The sequence below is a fragment of the Chinchilla lanigera genome, unplaced genomic scaffold (assembly GCF_000276665.1).
Source record: "Chinchilla lanigera isolate Chin_1 unplaced genomic scaffold, ChiLan1.0 scaffold00002, whole genome shotgun sequence".
NCBI lineage: Eukaryota > Metazoa > Chordata > Mammalia > Rodentia > Chinchillidae > Chinchilla > Chinchilla lanigera.
This window is the reverse complement of record NW_004955403.1, coordinates 46,125,643-46,149,873: the sequence shown is the minus strand read 5'-3', so window position 1 is coordinate 46,149,873 and position 24,231 is coordinate 46,125,643. Positions and strand designations below refer to the sequence as shown.

Genomic DNA, 24,231 nt, shown 5'->3' with positions numbered 1-24,231 from the left:
GTTGGTGGTAGAGAGCCAGGTGGGTCGGGTGGGGTCCCGGGAGCACCTCTCAACCAAACAGGGGATCTGGAAGGGCTGGAAGGGCCAGAAGCTCTGCAGAGCCTGAACAACCCCAGAAGCCCCCAGCTCCAGACGCTAGCCAAGCCAGGCGCCACGCTCCAGGCCAGGGCATGCCAGGGATCTGCTGACATCCTCTGTCTAGCCACAGTGGGCAGCAAAGTCTGGTGAGGGTCACCTCCTCCCAGGGTCCAGGTCCTTGCCTTCTTCCCTTACTCCTCCCTGCCAGAAAGACGGGGTGATGGAGCCTGAGGCTAGGCCATATTTCCCAATCCCTGTTTGTTCAGGGATTAACTGCACCCCTTTCCTAATTGTTCCACTGCTTCATGGAGCCAGCGGCCTATAGCCTTTTACACACAGCCCCAGGGGAGGGCTAAGTCAGGGTGCCCTGCTGGCTTCTGGCCAACCGCCTCCTCTCCCACCATCCTGGACATCCTCTGGCCCACAGGCCTGCAGACCCTCCACTTAACAGGCCAGCTTAGTACCTGTCCCAGACTCCAGGCCTGGCCAGGTGTCCGTTGGTCCCTGTTCCCTGTCGGAGCTGGAGGGTCCCACACCCACTTCTAATACCATAGTCTAAGCTTTAGCCTCGACACCCATCCTTCCAAATGCAGCCTTCCTGGTTCTCCTGTCATACCCAACCCCTGACATAGTGGGTGTGAGCGCTGTCAGTGTGCCTGTGTGTGTGAGCGTGGGAATGAGTGACTGTGTGTGTATGTGTGAGTGTGCATTTGTGAGCACACATGTGAGCATGTACATAGGCATGCATGTGTGTGGGTGAGCATGTGGAAAGACCATAGATGTGTGTAAGCAGGTACATGTTCACATATGGGGGAGATATTGTCAGTGTGTGAACATGTATGTATGTGAGCACATGTGTAAGTGTATACTGCGCAACCATATTGAGTATGTGACTGTGTGTGTGAACATGTGGATGAGCATTTGTGCACATAAGCATGGGTGTATGTGGGTGTGTGATGCGGCACTAACATGCACATTGGTGTCAGCATGTACATGTGTGAGCATACTGTGTTAGCATGTTATATGTGAGCATGAGGGATGAGTGTGAACATGTGTACACATGAGCACATGTGAGTGCAGGGTCTAAATGTATTTATGTGTGTATGGGAACATACTCAAACGTGAGTGGATGGAGATGTGAGTGCATATATGCACAAGAGCACATCTGTGAGTATACTGGATGTCTTAGTATGTCGTGCCTAGGAGTATAAATATGTGAATATGTATATATGTGAGCATGTGGGTGTGAGCAGCTGCTCTATAAGCATATCGCAAGTGTGTATGTGCATGTGTGCGTATGCACATGTGTGTGACTCTGTGTTCTCCCATCTTCCCCGTCTCTGGCTTTCTTTCTGCCCCTAGCCCTCTCAGACCCAGCCCCGGTGTGGCCTGGGGGCCTCCTCAGCCTCCTTCCAGCCCCCTCAGCCCAGCGGCTGCTAGCTCAGCCCTGCCACGCCCTTTCTCACCGTTCTGGAAAAGTCTTACACTGTGTTGCCTCCCTTGCTCCCATCACAAAGGGGTTTCTGGCCAAGTTTCCACTCAAAGGCAGAGCCAGAAGTACCCAGCTTGCTCCCCACGCCTGGAACCCTCCCTCTGGACGCCCCCAAGCCACTTCCACTTCCTGCAGAGGCCCTGGTCCTCTGTCCTGAGCCTCCTCGCAACCACCAATGCCTCTGACTGTGAGTGCGCCTCTCCAAGGGATGGGGGATAGAGACAGGAGAGAGGAGAGAGAGAAGACAGAGACCAGGCTCAGATGGTGTCATTAAGAGAGATTAATGCCTTCATCAGGGCATATTAATAAACACCATGTGCCGCTCGCTCTGCACACCCTGGGTGAGCACAGGCCCAGCAGGACGGGCTGCAGTCACAGCTGGGTAACCTCCAAGCCCACGGCACAGCCATTAGCCTCACAAGGCTGACCCTGCCCAGAGACTCCCTAGTCTGTCATAGCCAAAGAGCACTGGCAGGATGGGCTCTGAGCGCTCAGCAGCCACTCAGCCCCCTCCTCCCTCCACTGAGCCTTGCGCTGCCGAGTTCAGCCAGGAGCTCGGCTCGGTAATGACCCTTACACTTGGACGGCCCTGTGGGGCTTCAGAACACTCATTTCCTAATTGCATCTTCACAGCTCTGTGAGGAAACCGGGGCTACAGCGTTATCATCACCACTTTATAGGTACAGAGACTGAAACACTGCACAACGGCTTGCTCAGAATCATGCAGCTAATTGGCAGTGACGTTGGGCTGAAGCCGGAGTTGCCCTATAGAACAGCAGTGATCAACACTGAGTCGCCCGTCAACTGGATGTCTCTATTTCCTGGTCCTCGCGGCTGTCAGAAGTCAGCCGGTGAAGCACAACTCTTTAAGAAAGGCAGAGGCCTTTGCTCTCAATTTGGAGCACCTTCATGGGCAAGATGAGCTAACTCATGCAAAGAGCCCAGTGAAACGCTTGCCACGCTGCATTCACCCCATAGAAGGGGGTTCCCCTTTCCCCAGGTGGTGACTGCTGGGGGAACATTCCATTATTGGCTCTGAAGGAGGCTAGAGCAGGTGGAAGGCTGAATAAACTGCTCTTTTTATTTGCTTCGTAGTGTGGTGCTAGAGTAAGGCACAAAGCTGGTATTCGCTGTGACAACTACAGTGGTGTTTAAAATTACATAAAGTCTTCTCCGTATCGTGCGATTAAGAAGATAAAAACTAGTGTTTTAATAAGATGGATATCCAAAACATTTCCAATAAAAGGACTCAGGGAACTAATCAGATAAGACTCCAGATATGGGGGAAATGTACCTACGAGGAATACCCAATTCCCCCCACGGTTCCAGATAAGCAGAGCCTTTGGGCAACCTGTTGTTGATACCAAAGGTCTCACCTTTTGTGCTGACAGCTAGAGATGACAGACTTCTAGTACACAGGGGTCACAGCCAGCTAACAGCTCGTGGTGTTTGCGAGTTTAATTAGATTGTACATTGCATGCTTTATTCCTTTTCTTCTTCCCACCCACCTCGTGACCCCTGAGCCATATCCAGAGAATGAGCGACCATGACAGGCAGGTTCAAGGAAGGTGGCTCCATGATTTCCTGCCATTCAAAGACTGACCAGATCTTGGCCCAGTATCCCCACGCAGGAGGTCCCCTGAGGCAGACAGACAGAAGCCCCAGCTAATGCGGGCCCCACAGGGGCCAAGAGCTCAAAGCTGGGGTCTGTATGACAAGAAGCTTTGGGACCCAAATGCAAAGACAGGAAGGAAGCCCTCGGGGCAGTGCTCTCCGTGCGGTAGGATCTGGCAGCTTCTATTTCTTCCTTATGTTTCTGTAATTTTCATTTTTTTCTACATAGACCACTTAGTCCTTTTGTGATCTGAAATAAAGTTACAGTTTGTAAAATGGAGGTGTTTGGGGTCAGGGGTCCTAGGCACACCTGGCTCTGAATGAGGCTCTCGGGGACGGAATTCAGCTGCAAGGACAGCAACCCAAAGCCCAGCCCCGCCCATGTCCTTTCTTGACCAGAGGCTCAGCCAGCTAGTGACCACTCTAGTGACCCTCCTGGGATGAGGCTGCTGAGCACTGAGGAAAGAGAAAAGGCCTTGCTGGGATCTGTGGACTCGAGGAGCAGCCTGCCGATAACTTTGATTCTCAGAAATCAGAAGCACTGCCCGCCGTCGAAGCCTGACCTCATGCCTACACTTCCAGCTGCCTCTTGGGTCTCTTCCAGACACGTACGCTGGTTGGCTTCAAAAGGCAGCCAGTCCTGTGAAATCTTCTCACATCTCACTTGCACATTCACACAGGCAGTTTCCTCTGCTTTACTGTGCTTCCTGCCCCTATTTTGTCCATTAGAAAACCAGAAAGCCCCCATGCATCCTTCAAGGCTCAGACAAACAGTGATCTCTCAATAGCTCTCTCTGATCACCCCTCCCAGCAGTTATATCTTCTACTATCTGGGCCCCCTTATAGCATTGCCTGTAAATTGCAATTATTTAGGCCTGTCATTATTTCCTTGATTTATCTGCTCCACTAAACTATGAGCACCTCAATACTGTGAACTGTATCTCATTTATATTTCTCTCTCCAACACAGAGTTTCTCCCATTCATTCATTCATCTACCCATCTCTCCAGCCACCAACCATTCCTCAGAACCTATGCCATGCTAACACACACACACACACACACACACACACAGGAGAGAGAGAGAGAGAGAGAGAGAGAGAGAGAGAGAGAGAGAGAGAGAGAGAGAGAGGCTTATTAAGCAACAACAGATACTTCACATGGCCTGGAACCAAGGACCATGACAACCTGTACTTCCCAAGCCACAGGCAACACTGGCCTTAGGAAATCTCACCTTTTAACCCAGTGTCATGGAGGCGGGGAAGTTTGGAGGAAGCTCCACCCATCCTGGGGTAGCTACTCACTTCAAGAAATAAATCATTCCCCCTCAGCCACACCACACCCTACCCCACTTTGGCATCTAGGGGCCTGGAGAACTAATCCACTCAGACTGGAAGCCAAGCTAGGAATCAAAACCTAGGAGGTCCTGTTGCCAACGTACCAGGGTCTGCTATTGGCCCTCCCTTGGTGTATTCTAAAGATGGCATTCACCATGAGGTCCCCACTGTCCCTGAGGGCTCTGGGAAGAGGCCTATCAAGACTTTGATGCTGATATTTCTCAAGGGATCAGGGTGTACAAGGTAATCCGCCCTCCTACACCCTGGGGTCTGGAAGCACTCAGCTCCCAGGAGGGCTCAGACCCTTGTGCCTCCTCCTTACCACTCCCCATGGGCTTCATTCCACTGCCCCAGTGGCTGTCCTTCCTTCTGGCAGCCCCAGGGCAAAAGAGCAGTCCACGGGGTTAATGGACTGGAAGCCTTTCCCTTGAAGCAACACCATCCTCCAGGCTGGGTCTTCTCCAGGCTGGCATGCGTTCAGGGGCCTGGCAGCCACAGCCCCTGGGGACCTCAGTGCCTGGGAGTTGTCAATGCCTTCCACTCACTTACCCTCTGTTAATTGCAGAATGCACAGATTACTGGGTAGCACTTTCCAGTGCTGGGCCTTTTCCTGGCTCTTTTGCCACTTGGCAGTTTGCAGACAGCTGTGCAAAACAGCAAGGAGCTTTGTCATTCAGTGCCAGTGTCACACAGTCTGGAACCCTGTTTCTGTTTTCCCTCTTTGGTTGTTTGGCTTGTTTTTTTTTTTTTCCCACCCAAGGACTCCATTTTGCTCATTTCTCTCTGTACTCTCTCTCTTCTCTGTCTCTGCTTCATCTTTCAAGTTAGGGGCTCTGTGGATGCATCCCACCCTCCCAAAGATCAAAAAAGGGAAACTTCCCACTCTGACAGGGATCTGCAGCCAGGCAAAAGTGATTGAATCCTCCCATCCGAATGGGAAGGGGTAGGTAAAGAGATTAAATCATCTTGCACGCTGACCCTCCACTCCGGGGTTGGCCAGTCTGAGGGCCTGGGGCCTCCACAAAGGCCCAGGTGGGCGGGCAGCTGCCTGCAGGTAATTGAAGGGGAATGAGGACAGTAGCCAGAAGCCCTGCTGGCACAGCAACAGCCAGCCCCTCTCCACCCACCAGAGCTGGAAAACCACATCCAGCCACAGAATAGGTCCCTGCGGAGATGGGGGGGTGGGTCTTGGGACCCTTAACTCTATGGAAGACCTCAGAAAGCATGATTCTCAGGTGTCCTCATGGGACAGGAAGCAATTAGTGGCAGCTAGAAGTGAAGCCTACTGAAGTAGCCAGGTCTACACACCTGCTATGTGCAAGCATCCCAGGGGCTACAAAGAGGGCAAGCAGCAGCCCCTGCCCTCCAGAGGATGAGCCCTCTGCTGTTTGTCTGCTCCCTTGGGGATAATGCTCTTTGCCCTGCCTATGCTGGGGTGTCAGGAGTTCCATCAGTGGGACAGAATCCTGGAGTACAACCACAAAAATCTTGTTAGAATTAGAACCGAACAGTGGGTGGAGACAGATCCTCACCCTCTACACCAGTTTCTGCTACAGTGCTCTTGACCTGAGGCAAATAAGTCAGAACAACTCCCATAAGACTGTGTCTCCCTGATCCTGGAATGGGGTTGGGGTGCCCAAGATTGAGCCCCAAATTTTCCTCAATATCTCCTATGCCAGTTCCAAACTAGCTTGACAGAGAAGCAGTGGGTGCCTCGTATTCTTAAATGCTTAAATTCCCTGAAGTGTTCGACATCCTTCTCTGCAATGATTCTCTGAATCATTTGTGCCTATTGATATGACAGGCAACTGTATGTCTACCCAGCACCCTACACACATGCACACACACACACACACGTGCACGTGCACATACCTGCACAAGCATATACACACACATACATGTGAGACCAGCTTGTAAGCAAAAGGAGCAACTACTGTTCTTATATCTTGAGCATGTAAGGGTTGGTCCCACCAAGCAATCCTCCAGCCCTCCTTTGTGTCCTTGCTAGGAGGGTCATGGGTATCAGACTCCCCATCCCCAAAGGATGGATGCGATTAAAGAAAGAACTGGCTGCCCAAGGCCATCTGGTCCCTGACACTTACGGGAGCCCAGAATGCTTTCCCAGCCACACTAGCCAAACATCTCAAGTGGCCCTGTCCTGCCATCCCGAAAACTCCATCCTTGACTTTTCTGTGTTCCTGAGGCTCAGAAACCCAACTGCATCTTCGCTGTTTGTAATTTCCATAATTATTTCCTTTTTTTAACCTGAGCATTTGACAAGTTCCTTTTGGAAATGTCAACCTGTCTTTAGCTACAGTGAGGGAAAGGAGGTCGGTCTGTGCTTGGCCCATCTTAAAGAGGAGCACGCGCACCTGGAGGCCAGCAGGGGCAGGTGAAGGCTGCAGATGGAGGGTAGGAGGCCTAGGATGTAGGAAGCTCTCATCAGGCCCCGGCCTCCTGCAGGTTCTCCTCCCCCAGCCCATCTCTGTTCACCCTGGCAGGAGCAGTGTCTGGCCCTGGTGGCTGGACTCCTACCTGGTGCCCTACAGGGGCCTTCCCTGGCCCAGCCCCTTGTGCTAACAACTATCAACTTCCCTACTCTCCTCCTGGAACTGAATGTCTTCCATCTCCTGAGAGTTGCTGCTTGCTAAGGCTGTCACAGCTAGATGTGATTTTCTAACCTACAAAGATATTTTAAGAAAGCTGGTATGGAATGAAGGGGACTATTTCCATTGCAGCCCCAGCTCTCCAGGTAATAGCTGGGTATTTTTTCAGAGTTGTTTTGTTTTGATTGGTGCTAGGGATTGAACTCAGGTCCTCGCGCATGATAAGCATCCATTGTACCACTAAATCACACCTCCAGCCAGTATCTGAGCCAGGGAAAAGCCCAGGACAGCACTGTGGGTCCAGAGGCTTGAGCCCTTCAACCAGGAGGCTTTGGGGGTTGGGGGAGTCTCTGGGTCTGCATCCGCTTCCTCCCTAAAGATTCTAGTCTTCTCAAACTCACTGCCCAAATGGCTGGGGACAATTACTTTGACCTCTCTGGATCCCAACTTTCTCACCCTTCAGAATTTAGTTTCTTTTCCATGTGTTGATTCTGTGGTAGAAATTTCAAGACAGTCCAGGGAGGCAAAGTTTATGGCCAAAGCATGCTGAGCCACCAGTCCTCACCCCAACACTGGTAAATCACAGCAATACCATCCATTTGCCATGTGGGGCCTCCGCCATGAGGTCCTTCCCTGCTCCTCCTACCAGGAAGCATGGAGCATCTGTCCCTGGGGAGAGGGGTGGGGGTGGCCCCGGTGAGCCCAACCCAAGGGCTAGCACACAGCCTTTGCCAAGCTGCCCCAGTGGGTGAGAAGACGCCCCCAGGGTGCAGGAGGAGGCTCCCCACCCTGCAAGCTGCAAGTCAGACTTTCCACAGGGCCCGGCTCCAGCTCCACACAAGCTGCTCCCTGACCCCACGGCCCCAGCAGAGCCCTGGTGGCCTCCTTGCCCTCACTCAGAGAAGAGAGGCCTGGGCGGGACCCAAGCCTGTGGGGAATTGAGAAGAAACAGCCTGCCTAGGTTGCTATTGTTTGGTTTCAACAAACCGCTGGCTGGGCCCATTTGGAGAGGGGTGTGGGGGAAGCTGAGCAACACCAACACAGAGCACAGAGTGGGCTGGCTGGGCTGGGTGTCCCTGGTCCCGGCTGCAGCTCTCTCCACCTTACCCAGGGTGGCCAGAATAGTTATCTGGGGAAAGTGGCTACTTGGACCCTGTTGGGTCCCGACCTCTTCTCTTGAAAGGGACAGGGGTCATCAGGAGGGGCCCTGGGCTCCCGTCCCCAGCCCTCCCCCAGGACCCCGCCTCTCAGCTCCTGACCCTTCGAGGCCTAACCCCAGCCCTGGACAATGTCAGGCTCTAAACCAGGAAAGTAGAAGGACTGCAGCACTAGGCAGGGCTGGGGTGTGCACAGCTGTATGGGTGGGGCTCCAGAGAGACCAGAGCAGCGATGAGGATAGGGGGCGCTGGGAAGACAGGAGACCTCACCTGCGCAGGCTGGAGCAAACAAAGTATGGAGGGGCTTGTCCTCCTAGCATCTTTCCCTTTGCCCCTACCCAAAGTGACCAAGACCCACAGGGACAAGCCCAAGGATGGGATTGCAGCAAGGGAGGTCCAAAGTGAAGACAGCAGATGAGCTGCAGACTAAAGGGGAAGTGGTTAGGGGGGATCCAGAATGGGTGGGTGGGAGTCAGAGGTTATATCTAACCTTCCTCCAGCCCCACGCCCCCTATGTCCCAGCAAGGCCTCCCATCCCCTTCTCAAGGCACCTCTGCACCCCCACAAGCACCTCGGGGAGAGAAGGGGCAGAGGTTGCCCCAGGAAGGGTGGAAAGGGGGCCAGGGCACAGTTAGGTGTTGGCAGAATCAATTAAGAGCCACGCTAATCACCATCATTAAGACTATAAAACCCCACACCTAGGACCCGCAGGGCTCTCTGGCATGGCTCGGGGCCCCGAGCTGTGGCACAGTCCCAGAGGCCCGGCTCCAGTCCCTTTCATCTGAGCATCTCCCAGTCCTGCACAAACAGTAATTAGCGCCCGCCCCCGGGGAGCACCTCATTATCCCACAGACACCAAGCAGAGGAGAGGAGGGAGCAGAGAGAGAGACGGAGGGAAACTGAGGCCAAAGAAACTCCCTAGAGCTTGTGGGCTGAGTGAGGTGGTCCAGCCCCTCCTGCCCTGCTGTCTCCTCTGGTTGTCCAGATGGCCATTGGCCTAATGTGCTAAAGGCTCTGAAGACAGCAGGGCCCCTTCTGAGAGGATGGGCTGACCAGCAAACTCCTGAGGACAGTGCGGCCCTGTCCCCATGAACAGTTACATCCGGTACCCAGTCTTGGGGTACAGATGTGTTCATGGGGCAGCCATTTGGGAAAGGCCTTCTCAGGAACCCCAGAGGTCAAGCATCTGCCCTCCATCTCCACGCCATCCTCAGACACCCTGTCTCTGCGTTCTCCCCTCAGGGCCCCTGATGCACCCTTTGCAAAGCCCCACAGTCCGTCTCCCAGGAGCAGCCATGACTCCCCTGCTCCCACAAAGACAGGAGCTCAGCAGAGCCAGGGAGACCAAAGTGTGGGGGATCAGCCTTCATTGCCTCAGCAGTGGCCCAGCCTCTCATTTCTCATTTCAGGGTACCGACTTGAAGAGAGGGAAGATTAAAGGCCAGGAGTTATCAGGTGAGTAACCAGCCAGGGCTCCGTGACAGTCCCAGGAATCACAGTGGCACAGCTTCCTGGTGCTGCCTTGCAGCATTCGAACGCCAGCCTCCCCCCGCCAGGTCCCCTGTGTGCTCTTGATGTCATTCCACAACTGTCTTGCAAAGTTGCTAACACTCAGGTCTCCGTTTTAAAGAGAATGAATTCAGGCACAGGTGGACCTGCCCCTTGTCACACAGCTAGTAAGGGACAGAGTGAGAACACCGGGGTCTGTCTGACAGGACAGCCCTGGTCACCTCTGAGGCCTTGCCCTGCACTCTTCCCTGCTAGGTCCCCCCTCCCAAGTGTCCCCTGAGCTCCATTAGGAGAGGATGCTGGAGGTGAGGGTTCACAAATGACTCAAGAGAAATGGTCCCATTGACTGTGGAGCCACATGGGCTTGGGTACCTCATAGACCTGGGTTCAAATCCCAGCTCTACCACTTCTTGGGGTCTTACTTTAACCTCTCAGAGGCCCAGTTTCCTCAGCCAGAAAATGGAGCTCATGCCCACATTGCCAAGGTATGGAGAAGCAGGGGCCTGGCCAGAGAAGCTTCCAAAGTGTACACACCCCTCCAGCACCCACAGGCTTGCCTTCTAGAGGTTTCAAGTGGGGGCTTCCTCAGGAAAGCCCTCCTGGGAGGGGCAAATTCTTCATCTCCCCTGAGAATAAATCCGAAACGACAGAGAACCAGCGGATTCTAAAACAGAATCTTGGTCACCTGCCTTTGGCAGTGTAGAATATGCCTACCTCGGGGGCAAATGGCCACCGCCATGCCCGCCAGCCTGGCCGGAAGCTGTCCTGTCACACCTGCCCTCCACACACCCAGGCACATGAAGGGACACTGAAAAGCGCCACGCTTTCTCCACACTGGCAGCATGTGTGAAGGCACAGATTTACACAAATCCACACACAGTGACGCAGAGTCTCCGATGTAGCTTCAGCATTGGCACACTTGTTCCTCCCATATGTACACCTGCCCCAATGAGGACCCCAAGCCACACAAACTCACAGCTCTGGCACAACTGTTCTGTTCTCTCAGAATACACACACACACACACACACACACACACACACACACACACTCCAATCTGCGATGGGAAAGATGAACAGTCAGGAATTCCCCTGGCTCTTGGCAGGCTGGAGGCCCCCGTGGCCGGAAGTGCACAATGAGGAATGCTTCCAACAGCGCCAAACAGCCCGTCGCTCTTTTGTTTAATGATCAGGAGAGGAAAGGAGGGGGGTGGCCAGAAAGCACCAATGCTCCCTCCCACCATGCAAGCTCATGCAACACTCCTTCCCCACTCACCCCAGAAATATTCTTGGCTCCAGCCTTACTCTCCTCCTTGGAAAGAGAGAAGGAGAAAGGGCAGGGGATTGGGAAGGGGCAATGTGCTCTTGGAAAGAAGCCCAGCTTGGAAGACCCAGTCCAGGCCAGCAAAACCTTGGGTCCCTGCACAGACTTGGGGAAAGGAAGAGAGATATCTCCACCCCATTTTCCCCCCAAAAAAGGTCAGTATCCCAGAGGCAGAGTGAAGGGGAGGGAGAGGGGCCTTCTCCCAGTGCCCCAAGTGCCCAGCTCCTACAGTGCCTATGATCAAACCTTTGAACCCAGTCCCTCCCACCCCCGTAACCACTTCCAGATCCTCCAGACCCAGCCAAGAAACTGGCTTCTTTGGGGATTAACTTCACAAGGAAATGCTGAAAAAATAAATAAAAATCCACACCAAACACATTCATAAGGGAAGATAGGTTTCTCTTGAGGCAGGAAATCCATCAGGATAGACTAAAGCAAAAAACAGGACAACACGAACACCCACTGGCCCAAAAAGGCCTGGGAGCTGCGCCAGCGCCCCAGACCTTCAGCCAGCACAGAGCGTTCCCTCTAGGACCACTTCCTTCCCTCCCCCACTCAGCCCCCCAAATGTACACTGTGAATGGAGACCCTGAAGGCAAGAGCCTGCCAAACATGAGTCCTAAGGGTGTGCAATGGAGGCGCCTTCTTCTGGGACCCCAGAAAGGTCACCAGGGACCATTGAAAGACACGGATGGTTCTCTTTTAGAGTATCCAGGACAGCTGTAAGCAGGTAGTATGGGATATGGACTCACCTATCTCTCTTTTGTCTACCTGTAGCCTACCAGCCTCCCTCCCCACCAGCTCACAGTGGCTTCCACCGCTACCAATTCTACATCTACCGTCAGGAAGTAAAGACCATCAACCTCCTTCCCAAAGAAAACAGAACTCGAGGTAAGGCCTCCCCATCCTTTCTCCTGCAGCCAGGGTAGGTTATAAGGCGAAACTGAAGCCTCGTGCACTCATGGGGGAAGTTGGGACTTGACACCCACCCATGAACCTTGGAGACAGGGGTCAGAAGGTAGTGTTTCTGGAGCATGAACTGGAACAAGGGCCCTAAAGGAAGTATTGGCTTCAGATGTGGTCTCCTCTCAGAAGCAAGTCCCCTAGACCAAGAAGCACCCCTGAAACCTTGCACGGCATGTGCAGGCAGCTACCCCACAACACCTTGGCCAGTAATTGTGCCTTATAATTGAAGCTGATCTGGGCAAGAGGGTGCTGGAATGCCACCCTGCCGGTCTGTCTTCATTGGTGGCTAATTGCTTGGTCTGCCCTGCCATCTCTGCGGTAGAGGGAAGACTTCCCCAGCCACGCCCCCTCCCCCAGCTGAGGAGCAACACCCCTGAATGGACAAAGGACCCCTTTCCTGAATCCTCCTACTGCCTTGGCCTTGGTCCTCCTAGCACCAAGGCTGGGGAGAGGGAGGAGCTGTGGACCTGGCCACCGTGGCCCACAGGTGACTCACTCGTGTGAGCTACGTCTCCCCTCACTGAGCTTGGATTCCTCTTCAGGAAAATGCGACATGGAGTAATCTCTGCGTGCTCCACAACAGCCCTGATGTTAGGAAAGGGAGGTCATGGTGAATGCACAAATGGCAATTTGAGAGTGCACCGTGTACATCCTCCGAGCGGTGGGGAAGGCGAGTGGGAGGGCTCCTGTCAGCAACCGTTTCCTCTCACCCAGTGACCCTGACCAACCTCCACCCACCGGGAGGCCCGAGGCCCCAGAGTGTGGAACCCAGAAAGGCACGGGCTCAGCACTGAAGCCCTTCAGATTTGTGCCAAAGAGAGGCCACCAATCACAGAGGGCTCCAGGCACCCTGGGAGTGGAGTTAGTGCCACCTTTCCAGCCGTGAACCCTCCCCCAGGTACCCCCACCACCCTGCCAACCTGCAAACCTGTTTGAACAGCTGGGCCAAAGACATGCTTAAATTTAGATACAGAGAGAGAAGGAAAGCCAGGTGTGGTGGTGCATACCTCGGATTCCAGCACATTGGGAGGCTGAAACAGGAGGACTGAAGGTTCAAGCCCCACTTGGGCAACTGTCTTGGTTACTTTTCTCTTGTTGCTGGGACAAAATACCTGACACCCAAAATTAAGGAAGGAAAGGTTTATTTCGCTTACAATTTGTGGAGGTTTCAGTCCATACTTGGCAGGTTACAAGGCAGAGTGGCACATGGCAGAGTGCTACAGCTCATAGCGTCAGAACACAGCCAAAGCAACAAGCACACACAAGGGAGGAATGGCCGCAAGCAGCCTCTTCCTCTCCCTTACATATGCAAACTATCTACCCCAAGGCGGGTGTAGCTCTCACACCCATAATCAATCAAACTTTAAAAGCCTGCTCCATGACCGCATGAGGCTTTGGGGGCACACACAGACACAAACCATAACAGCAACTTAGCCACTTAGCAAGCTCCTGTCTCAAAATATTTTTAAAGGGCTGGGGATATAGCTAAATGGGAAGGCCCTGGATTTAATCACCAGTGAGAGACAGAAAGAGACAGAAACAGAGACAGAAAGAGATGCAAAAATTCTCCAGCGTCCTGGGTACCCGTCTCACCAAAGATACAAAGAAGCTACTCCCACTAGTCCAGGCTCTGTGACTCCAGGGGCCTGGGAAGTGGCACCTCCTCCTGCCTCACGGGAGTCTCCTTGATCAAGGTAGTGCCTCCTGAGGTTGTCCCAAAACCCACTCTCCAGAAAACACAATGGCTCTCCCTGCCCTGCTACGTCACAGGTGGCAAGGAAGGAAACTGGAAACCTAGCAAGGCTGAAACCATTATTTATCCCTTTGGATATTTGTCAAAACACTATTCCCTGTGCTTGTGCATGACCATACATACTTACACACACACACACACACACACACACACACACACACACGGCCCACCTTCCACCCACATAAAAACTCAGACCCTGGACTTACTCTACACAGAGTCCCTTGAGTGCTTCTGCTCTTTTATTCGCTGACAGAAATGAAAGTAGGAAAAACACCCTCCTGGACAAAAATCCCGGCCAAGGAAACAGCCTTGTGCTATGACCCCTTCCATATACCCAGCCCTGGGCTGGGGGCTTTGGAGAAGAATTCCCTGTGCTCAAGGGTCTTACAGTCTACTTTGGAACCAATTAGATAACAATACAGAGTAGCTTATAATCATGCATTTAATTGTGTGGTTCTGACTGTGAGGATACAGCGATCACCACGCGGACTTGGGGACAGATCCTTCTGACAGATCCCTTCTGGGTCAACATCTCTCTAGGACAGCACGACCTCTTCCTCCAGGATGGGGAACCTTTGCTTCCTCTCTCCGGCCAGTGATGTGACTTTGAGATGAGGCTGCCTCTGGACCTCTGTGTCCTCTAGAAAATGAGATGACCATTAGCAGATGATCTTCAAATCACTATGGCATGGAGGCTCCATGTAGGAGCTGGGCCCTGCCAAGAAGGAAGTCTGAATGCTTGAGGGAAGGAGGAGGAAGCTCCAGGCTGGAGAAACTAGAAATGCAAAGATATATATATATATATATATATATATATATATATATATATATATATATATATATAAAATGGAAAGGAAAGGAGAAAAAAGAGGAGGGTTGTGAAGGTTCTTGGTGCCCAGGGCTTGCAAGCTTGGTAGACCATAAGGAGGCAATGGACACAACATATGAAGGTTGCTCTTAACACCCAACCCGAGTGGCCAGAGACTGAAGCCACCAGAGGCCCTTCAATGTGAAGACCTGGCAAGGACGAGCCCAGGATGATTGCAAAAGCAGAAGTGGCAGTGCTTGAGCAATGCTGGTGTGCCGAGGCCTGGCAGGCTCCGCAGCACCTGGACAGTGCTTGGAGACTCTGGAGCCCCAGGCTGGACTGACACTCTGAGGCCACAGGGCCCTGCCAACAAATACAGGCCCTTGGCAAGGGGATGTAATCAGCATCTCTCATCCCCCGGTAAACAGGCTGCAGGGGAAAGGGCAGGCTGCAGGAGCTAGGTAGATGGGCGTTATGCAGATGGTTAACTAGCCACTTAACAGGCCACTGTAAGAACACTCTGTCAAGCAGTTTTGAAACCGAAGTAACTTAAAGGTCTCCGGTGTGGCACAGAGTTCAATTCACTGAAAATATCTGGTGGGGAAAAACCTTTGAAGAGTCAGGCCTCTGTCCTGTGCGGTCTCCCGCCCGCCCCGGTATTCGTATGTGAATGACAGGTTGAGAGTATGAAGGGAGCTTACGATTTGTGTAGTTGACCCTGAGCTGACCGCGTAAACAGTGACAAGGTGGCCATCTTTAGAACCAAGGGGTGAAGCCTTCCCCAGGGTTCCTCCTCACTGTAGAACTCAGGATGAGTACGTGTGGCCAGGAAATGAGGACTCCTTGACACTCACACTCTCGTGTGACCTTGCACAAGACACCTCGCTTCTCTGGGCCTTGATTTGTACTTTTCCAAAACAAAAGGTTGTAATTGTTCTACAACTGGATGGCCGGGAACAGATTTGCTCCCGCTCTTCGTGGGCCTTTCTCGCCTCTGAGTTCTGCCACATGAATACAGAGAGCTGACAAGGCTGGTCCTGCCAGTGAGCCCTGGACATGTGCGTGGAGGCCTCCCAGCAGGCTTATGCCTGGGCGTCTAGGTCCACAGCAAGGCCCAGAGGGGGTTCGAGCTACCCCTCCTCTACCCCAAAGTCCTGCCACCTCATGCCACTGTCTCTTCTACAGCTCTTCCTCTCTCAGCAGGACTGGCCCGTGTGCTTCACAGTCGCTCGGACAGGCCTTGGCTAATCATAGCATAGGTTCCTGCTGGAGCCACGTGCCCCTACTCTCATGGGTGGGGATGTGTCACCTTGGTGTAGCCCAGGGGAGCTGGCACTCACAGAGAGCATCAGGCAGATCCCCAGACAGCTGAAGCATAACCAAGCCCCCATTAGGGGATGGGCAGAGGCTAGAAAGCCTGAACGGCCGCCTTGGACAAGTGCTGGCCCAGTTTCACTGACGTTATCCCAGAGGGCTATCCACACTTAGCCCTCCCAGAGTCAGGCTCTGTTATCTCATGCTTGGGATGCACTAGATTTCCATCTTTTGCTTCCTGGTGAGCTGCTCCTTCCAGCTCTGCGCTACACAGCACGCACGCACACGTACAGGCACTCCCGAGGCCCCAGATCTGGCCTCTAAGCTCAGCGTGACATTCTCCATGGTCTCCCTGCATGTATTCTGAGTGACAGTCTTGCACGAGGCAGCTAGATAGACGTCTAGATTCCAGAGGAACCAACCAAACGCATTCCCCACAGGCAGGCTTCGCATGCCCCTCCCACACTGTCAAGATGTCCCTTACATCCTGTATTTCACTCAGGTCACCTGCCCACAACTCTTACCAAACAAATGATGTATCCCTGCCAGACGATCCAGGTGGACTATTTCTCCCCTCCCTCCCCTCAGCCATGGGATGTGTTCGCCTTGTTGTAGGCACTGGCCCAGCCCAAGGCTCCTTGATGCACTCCACATTCACCCGCCAGGGATGGCTTCTCTCAGCCAAGTCTGGCCCTGCCCTCTCCTGTTAGTGTCCTTGTCCCTACATCCAGTCTCCTGACTTTCCACTGAATTTCCTCAGGAGTCTGCCTGTATCTCTTTTATGTTACTAAATCAAGTTTCACTCACTCCCATCGCCCAGCTTCCACCATGAGACTATAAATTCCTTGAGAGAAGAGCTCACCTCTGTTTTCCTGCCTTTTAGCACCTGTCACTGGGCCCAAGCCACCTTGGGCTCTCGGTCAATGAGTGTGTCTGTGTATTCTACACACCCACATACGCACATTCACAAGCCATTCATACGCAGACAGATCCGAACGTTCCCACACCCCCACGTTCACAAACACACATCAACTTCCTTCAGCACCTGAAGAGGCTGCCACCTCTGTGAGCACCATGCCCACAAATGACAATCTCTACATGCCCTCCCTGTCCCAACCCTGGGCAGGCGGGAACACCTCTCCACAACCTTCACCTTGCGCCCTCATGTTGGGTGGGCAGGATAGCAGCCAGAGCAAAAGAGGAAGCTGGAAACCCATAACGAGTGGCATGGTTCACCAAAGGTACCCAGGGAATAGCAAGTGAATTTCATTCTGATGCCTGGGGAAGGGCTCAGCCTATGTCCCCAGCATCCACCTAGACCACCACCTTCCTTTTGAGGACAAACGGGGCAACTGCATCCTACTGCCCTGAGTCACAGTGGTCCATCCTCCCCATAATTCCCTTTCACAGTGAAGGCCATGGCTAAGCCCAAAGCTCCAGGGAGCCACCGTCAGCGCCTTGCCACGTCTCAGCCACCTCACCCCAAGGTACAACAAGCTGGTCGCATACTCCTCTTGCTGTCCCGTTAGATGAGAGATGACATACCACAGCTTTTCCCAGAAGCCACTCCAAGGCCACAAGCCCAGGACAGTGCCAGAGTGCTCATGGGGGCTGCATTCCCACCTCACAAGGGCAGCCTTGGCGGCCTTCACTAAGAGGGAAGGCCCACTAGTTGGGCAACCAATGAGGTGGCAGGCAAGGGTGCCAAGGGTGGCCATAAGCTGCTCCCTAGCACCACAGGCACCTGGATTCAGGGGGTGAGAAAAGAGGGACAGGCAGAACCCTGCTATATGGTGGGGTTTGAGTCTTATTGTGACATCTCATGGCCTGTAGGGCTCCCTGGGTGAATGAGACAGGGGCATTAGGGGCCAAGGACATGAGGGCAGCAAAGCCCCAAGCAGCTACGCGACAGGAGGGGGACACACAGTACCGAGGCTAGGAGGAAGCCCACCGGGCCTGGAGGAAGCCTGGGGCAGCGTGGGGTGTGGTGAAGTATAGAAGAAGAGGCCTGAGAGGAAAGCAGGCCATATCTGGAGACAAGCCCCCCGCCCAGCACACGCACATGCACGCATACACACACACACATACACATACACACACACGCACATGCACGCATACACACACACACATACACATACACACACACGCACATGCACGCACACACACACACACATACACACACACACACACACACACGCACATGCACGCACACACACACAACCCACTGCAGAACAGCCCGACCCACCCCATGACTTCTCATGCTCATTCCCCTGGCCCAGCCCTAGAACCCCAGGGCACAGCCCCTGAACATCACGCGGACTCGTGGCAGGTGGCTCTCTTCTGCCTCCTGGTAGGCCTGGTAGGATGGGGGCCTGGCAGGCACCCAGGTGGGGCCAACCTGCGCAACACGAAGAAAGGCACCCTGGCCAGGAGCTGCCTGAAGTCTCTGCGGGCCGCAGGCAGATCTGGAGCATCCTTCCCCAGTGAAGCTAAACACCAGCTGTCCAAAGCAATGTCAGAGGGGTCACATGACAAAAGAGCAGATAATCCCCAAATATGATCACTGGGAGCTAACTGGGCAGCTTAGAGGCCCTCCTCCTCTTGATCCCATCCCTGTCCCCACCCTCAGCCACAGGTGGAGGAAGGAAGCTTAGACCATCTATTCACTGGACAATTAGGAACCTCCCTCCCACTCTCCAGTCTCCCCAACTTCTCTTCTCCCTCACTGCCCTGCAACTGCGTGGCCTCCCCAGGGTGTCACTCAGACCAGTGTCCAAGTGTCCCCTCCACCCCAGAGCCAGCAGGATCCGCCACTCAGCAAATATTCTCCAGGAGTAATTGGATGTGATGGAACGAGGGCTTTCCAGCTCCCGAGTGAAAGTCTCTGGATATCATTTAACGGCACAAAAAATAAAAGGCTCAGGCCTCCCGCCTACCACTGCTGGGACATCATTAATCTCGGCAGAAAGGCATCAGCGCTTCTATCACGGCAGCCAGCCCAGGCGAGCCAGACAAATTACAGACCTGAGCCATGCTCGCCGTGGGGCGGTTATTAGGTTGGAGTAGAATTCTTGCTGTTTTCATCAGGGACACTGTCCCCTGACAAGAAGTGGTGCCCTACCAAGCTGGAGGGTAGAGCAAAGCCAGGGGCAGAGAAAAGGGCCGCTGCCTCGGTTAGAGGCAGGTCACCAGCCCAGGGGGAGGGCGGATCAGAGCCAAGCACGCAGGCCCCTGCAGCACCTGCCCAGGACAGGGTCCAACCTCAGGAGCTCAGCCACCGCCTTGGCTTTCTGACCCTTACACCCCTGGTCCCGCAAGGACCAAGTGACAAGTCTGGTGGAAAACATCCCTGGATCACAGCAGCATCGGGAAGTACTGTCTTGTGGCGGGTAAGAGTAGGCCTGCACAGCACCTGCCTGGCAAGTGCAAGGCCCTGAGTTCGATTCCTGGCACCAAAAAAGAAAATATTAAAAAAAAAAAAAAAAGACCGGAAAAGAGTGGGCCTGCAGATGTCTGCCAGAGCCCGGGGCAAAGTTGCACTGCTGGCCAAGGTCTCTCTTCAAAGGACAGGTTTTCCATTTGTCCACTGATGATCGTCTCACATTAGAAACTCATGGAGAAAACCCAGTGTGGTGGCATGCATCTGTCATCCCAGCAGTCAGGAGGCTGAGGCAGGAGGATCATGTTGAGCTCAAGGCCAGCCTGGGGTATGTAGCAAGTTCAGGCCAGTTGGACTATATAGTGAGTCTCAAAACAAAAAGAAACAGAGAGAGAGAAAGGGAGAGAAGAGAAAATCATGGAGGACAGAAGTGAGTGTGGATAAAGCAACAGGCTGGACCCCGTACCTGGCAGAGGCCACAGAAGGCAGCTGCTGGTAGAACACAGAAGGGCCTTGCTCCAGGCTCTGAGGCTCACAGAACATGTTCTATCCCAGGAGCTATTCACCCCTCCTGCCTAGTGTTGCCAGGGTCGGGGGCCAGGGTAGATGTAGCACCATTTCTCAGTCTCTTGGAGGCTGGCTTAGCCCTAAAAGCCTCAGTGGAGCTGGTCAGGAGCACGTGACAAGCCACGCCCAAAACATGCATAGCCAGCCCCACAGATTCAGAACCTAGGGGTGGAGAAAGTGACTGTCACGACCTGGCCCTGGGCCCAGTGCAAAGCTTCCAGCTGTGGCAGTTCCTGGAGCTAAAGCCCAGAGAATGGGCTCCCCTCTCAGCCATGAGGACACGAGTGTCCCTTGTGTCTAGCCGCTCGGGCACAAGCAATAGGTCAGAAACCCTCCAGGCTTTAGGTAAGATGTCCTCTCCCCTCGGCCTCCTCCTACTCCAACATCTATAAAATCCACAGCTCTTGGCTAACATCAGCAGGGACCTGCACGTGAGGGGATGGCCTCTCCACAGGGCTGCCTCTGCAGGACGGATGGACCCCGGGGTTGTCCTGGGATGGACCCGCACATCCTATGTGACAGCCCTGCCCCAAGGAGCCCAGGCCCCTGTATTCTCATCTCTGGGCAGCTCAGGAGACAGACACCAGATACTCACCACCCTGTCCTGCCCCAGGAAGAGCCCAGTCTGGCTCCTAGTGCAGTGGCCCCAGCAGACACAGTCCTGCCCTCTTCCTGCATGGCAGCAGCCTCCTGGCACTCAGGGACACAGCCATGCCATACAGGAAGGGGCTTTCCTCTGAGCGGTGACCACAGAAGCCACAGCTCCCATCTCTCCCCACGCACCCCTGCGGGCCTGACTCACCCCTCTCCCTTCTAGAACTTGCTCGGGGTCAGTTCCTCTCGCCCGCTGCGGCAGGAAATTGGGGGGTGGTGAGGAGTCCAGGCCAGCCAGGGGAGACAGCCGGCACAGGGCCTGGGTGCGGGGAACAGCTGCCGGCGGAGCTGGAGAACCACAGACTTGTCGGAAGTGGGCCTGGGAAGGAGCCGGAGACCCCAGGGACACTCTGAGCTCATGCAGGAGGTGGCTCCTGAGCCGGGGGAGGCCAGCTCTGCTGAGAGGGGCGCAAGGGGATTTCTTTCACCAGCTTGCCTGATCTTGTGATGGGTTTCAATTCCTTCCTTACCACCCAGGTTCCTTCCTGCCCTGTTGAGTGGGGAAGGCCCCTCTGTCCCCTCGTGCCTGCCACCCACCAATTCACCCAGGGACCCTTTCCCTGGCATGCACACACACACACATACACACACACACACACACACACATATGCATATGCACATGAATATACACACACATATGCTGGTATGCACACATTTTCCCAGGGTCCTGATACCAAAATTTGTTTCTAGCCAGCCCAGCCCCAGGGGTCTAGAGGCTCCAGCCAGGCACAGTGCCTGTATAAGGGCCCTTGAGTAACACAAAGTCACACTGTGGAAATGCCCAGTGCATTCAGTACCCGGCCAACAGACCAGTGCTCAGCACCTTGTCCACCCTTCCCCAAGATGGTCCTGCAGCACTCACCCTCCAGCCCTTGAGGTAAGCCAAGCATCCCATGGTGGAGGCAGACAGGATGGAGGGAAGCTGGAAAGGACTTGCCCGGCCTCTGTCACCCAGGTTGGCTTGGTACCAGCCCATGGCCTGACAGGAACCAAGCGACAAAGGAGGAGGTGAGCATTGGGTCAGTGAGCAAAGCATCTGTATTTACAGCAGCTCCACATCACCCAAATCACCACCTCTTGTCAGGTGGAGCATTAGCTTCTCATGGGAGTGGGACTCCTACCGTGAACTGCACCTGCGCACACAGGGACCCAAGTTGCACACTACTTTGAATCACCCCATAGCCACCCCCACCCATCCCACTGTCTGTGGAAAAGCTGTCTTCCAGGAAACTGGTCCCTGGTGCCAAAAGGGTTGGGGACAGCTGCCCTAGGAAACTTCCTCCCCCATTCTGGACCCAGCCTCTTATCTGTAAGCCAGGGGTATCACAGTCCTCTACAGTAGGACTTTTGTGAGAACTGAGTGAAGTACTGTTCATCGTGCAAGCGGCACACAGGAGCACTACAGAGGTGTGTGTGTGGTTGCTGGCATTATTCTCTTTTGTGGCATCATCATCATCATTATTTTTGTTGTTGTTATTGTTATTATTATTATTGGATGAGGATAGGATTCAAAACTGTCCTGTCCTTAAGAATATTTTTGAAACACTGATGACCCTGGGCGGGAGGAGAAATGGAGGAGAAACACACCTGGGTGGACTTGCTCTCCTTGGTGTTGTGAAGAGGGTGAGGGATGCAGACACAGCCAACAGGTGGAGAATGGGTGGGCAGCGACTCTCAGGTGGTGTCTAAGAAGAACTGCGGGCAGGCAGCACTCACCTCTTCTGTCTGGGGAGCAGAGGTGACTGGTCTCACAGCGCACGGCACATCAGCCACTACCCGGCTGTGCTCCAGGAACGACCAAGCCCCCTCCGGGGAAGGCCGCAGATTTAGCCTCCAAAGCAACGAGAGAACTCCAAAAGAACAAAAACTACAGATGCATTTTAATTCCAGTTCAGTTTAAGTTCTGGATAAACAATGAAAAATAATTCAGTAGAAGTATGCTGCACATAATAGAGGGACACACACAACAAATCATTTGCTGTTTATCTGAGAGCCAAACTTATCTGGGCTTCCTGTTTTTTCCTGGCAACCATCCACCCAGGGTGCCTGAGCTCAGGGTTTAGAAAAGAAGAGTGTGGGAACTTGCCTCTGATCACGTCCCTCAGCCCCTCATCAGCACCCAGGGCTGTACCTTCCTTGTCCCACTGTGAGGCCTGTTCACACTTGCCCCAGAAGATGTGATCCTCATTGCGCCGTCCCCCGAGGAGGGGCCCCTCCAACATGGGGACCAACATGGGCACCAACATGGGCTTCTCCAAGTGCCAGGGTAGGCATGGGTCTCCCACACTTCTTGCTCCTCCAGGATCCAAGCCCTGCCTGTCTACCTCCACCACGGGGAAGGAGCCCTGTGCAGAGGGTGGCTGAGGCTCAGGGGAGGAGATGGTAAGAACAACCAGGTTCAGCCCCAGCAGCTAGGGTGACCTGGTGTGACGAGAAGCAGCACTGAAGCCTCCATCATGGGGTCAGGAGACCTGCAGGAAGAGATGGGGGCAGGGAACAGCCGCTCCAGTGGCATGTCCTTTCTGCATAGGGGGAGAAGGCCGCAGCATGTTAAAGACAAGGCCCAGGGAAGGAGACAAAAGGTGGACTTGACTTGGGCTGGGCTTAGTCCCCACAATCCTAGCAAGCAGGTAATTGTGGTGCCACAATTCTCAGAGACCCCACTAGCACACAGGGGCTCCCCAAGTACTGTGCCCCGACAGCCAGAGGGCCAAAGTCCCTGCCAGCTCTCAGGTCCGTGGTTCTCTCTCACTCCCCCCGTGTGGTCTGTCCTTCCAGGCTCTTGGGAAATGGACAAATTTTTGTACCGCTTCCACCTGAAGGAGCCTGAAGCAAGCACCCAGTTCATGATGCAGAACTACCAGGACTCGACAACGTTCCAAGCTTCCAGGGAAGGTGGCTTCTAGGCCAAGGACAAACCCAGAGAGAACTGCCTGCTGGGCTGCAGGCTTCACCTTCCAGGTGTGTGTCCACAACAGTCTGGGGACAGGATCCTTTGTGGGTATGGATACCTTCTCATCCAAATTACAAAAAAAAAATAAAAATAAGAGGTCATCCAGTTCTTGTTGTTTTGCTTCCTAACATGTCTTCTTTGGAAAAATCAACAAAGGGAGCTAGGCATGGTGGAGCATGGCTGTAATCCAGGCACTCTGGGAGGCTGAGGCAGGAGAACTGCAAGTTCAAGCCCAGACTGGACAACTAAATGAGACCCAGTTTTAAAATAAAATAAAAAGGTTAGGAATATAGCTCAGTGGGAGGATTCTGGGTTTAATCTGCAGTAATGAAAAACAAAAAGGAAAGAGGAAGAAAAGAAAGGAAAGAAAGAAGCAAGGGAAGGGGTTAGGGGGTGAGAGAGAGAAGAGAAAGAAAGAAAGAAAGAAAGAAAGAAAGAAAGAAAGAAAGAAAGAAAGAAAGAAAGAAAGAAAGAAAAAGAAAGAAAGAAAAGGGAAATCAGCAAGGGAAAAATCAGCCAGCATCCAGCTAGGACTTGGGACTTTCCTGTAATTGAAAGTGGGTGCAGCTGGGGAATGGACAGGCGGTGAGGATCCCTACGCCTGAACTGAGCCCTCAGACAAATGGCTCATCCTCTCTGAAGCTCTGCTTTCTCAGCAGTGACACTGAGGGGGGAAGAAGCCGTAGGGGACACCGCTTTGTCCCCACGGACCATTCCAACCCCAA

At 53.7% G+C, this 24,231-nt stretch overlaps 1 protein-coding gene and 1 long non-coding RNA gene across 4 annotated transcripts in view; one reads left to right on the top strand and one right to left on the bottom strand.

Moving 5' to 3' along the window:
• Pebp4 (phosphatidylethanolamine-binding protein 4) overlaps positions 1–23,611 on the top strand; it is a 191,568-nt gene extending 167,957 nt beyond the window's left edge. For both annotated transcript variants that reach the window (XM_005373691.2, XM_013513921.1), the window contains exons 5-7: positions 9,692–9,737; positions 11,890–12,003; positions 23,332–23,611. In XM_005373691.2, the coding sequence (XP_005373748.1) occupies positions 9,692–9,737; positions 11,890–12,003; positions 23,332–23,459 (288 nt within the window). In that variant the 3' untranslated portion in view covers positions 23,460–23,611. The remainder of the gene's footprint in view (positions 1–9,691; positions 9,738–11,889; positions 12,004–23,331) is intronic.
• On the bottom strand, positions 14,256–21,974 carry LOC102015271. 2 transcript variants are annotated; one of them, XR_001233899.1, is made up of 2 exons: positions 20,495–21,974; positions 14,256–14,471 (listed from the first exon to the last, which is right to left on the bottom strand). It is a non-coding gene; the product is annotated as an uncharacterized LOC102015271 (long non-coding RNA). The 2 variants fall into 2 exon arrangements; XR_259244.2 differs by lacking the exon at positions 20,495–21,974 and adding an exon at positions 19,799–20,464.
• Positions 23,612–24,231: the final 620 nt, after the last annotated feature.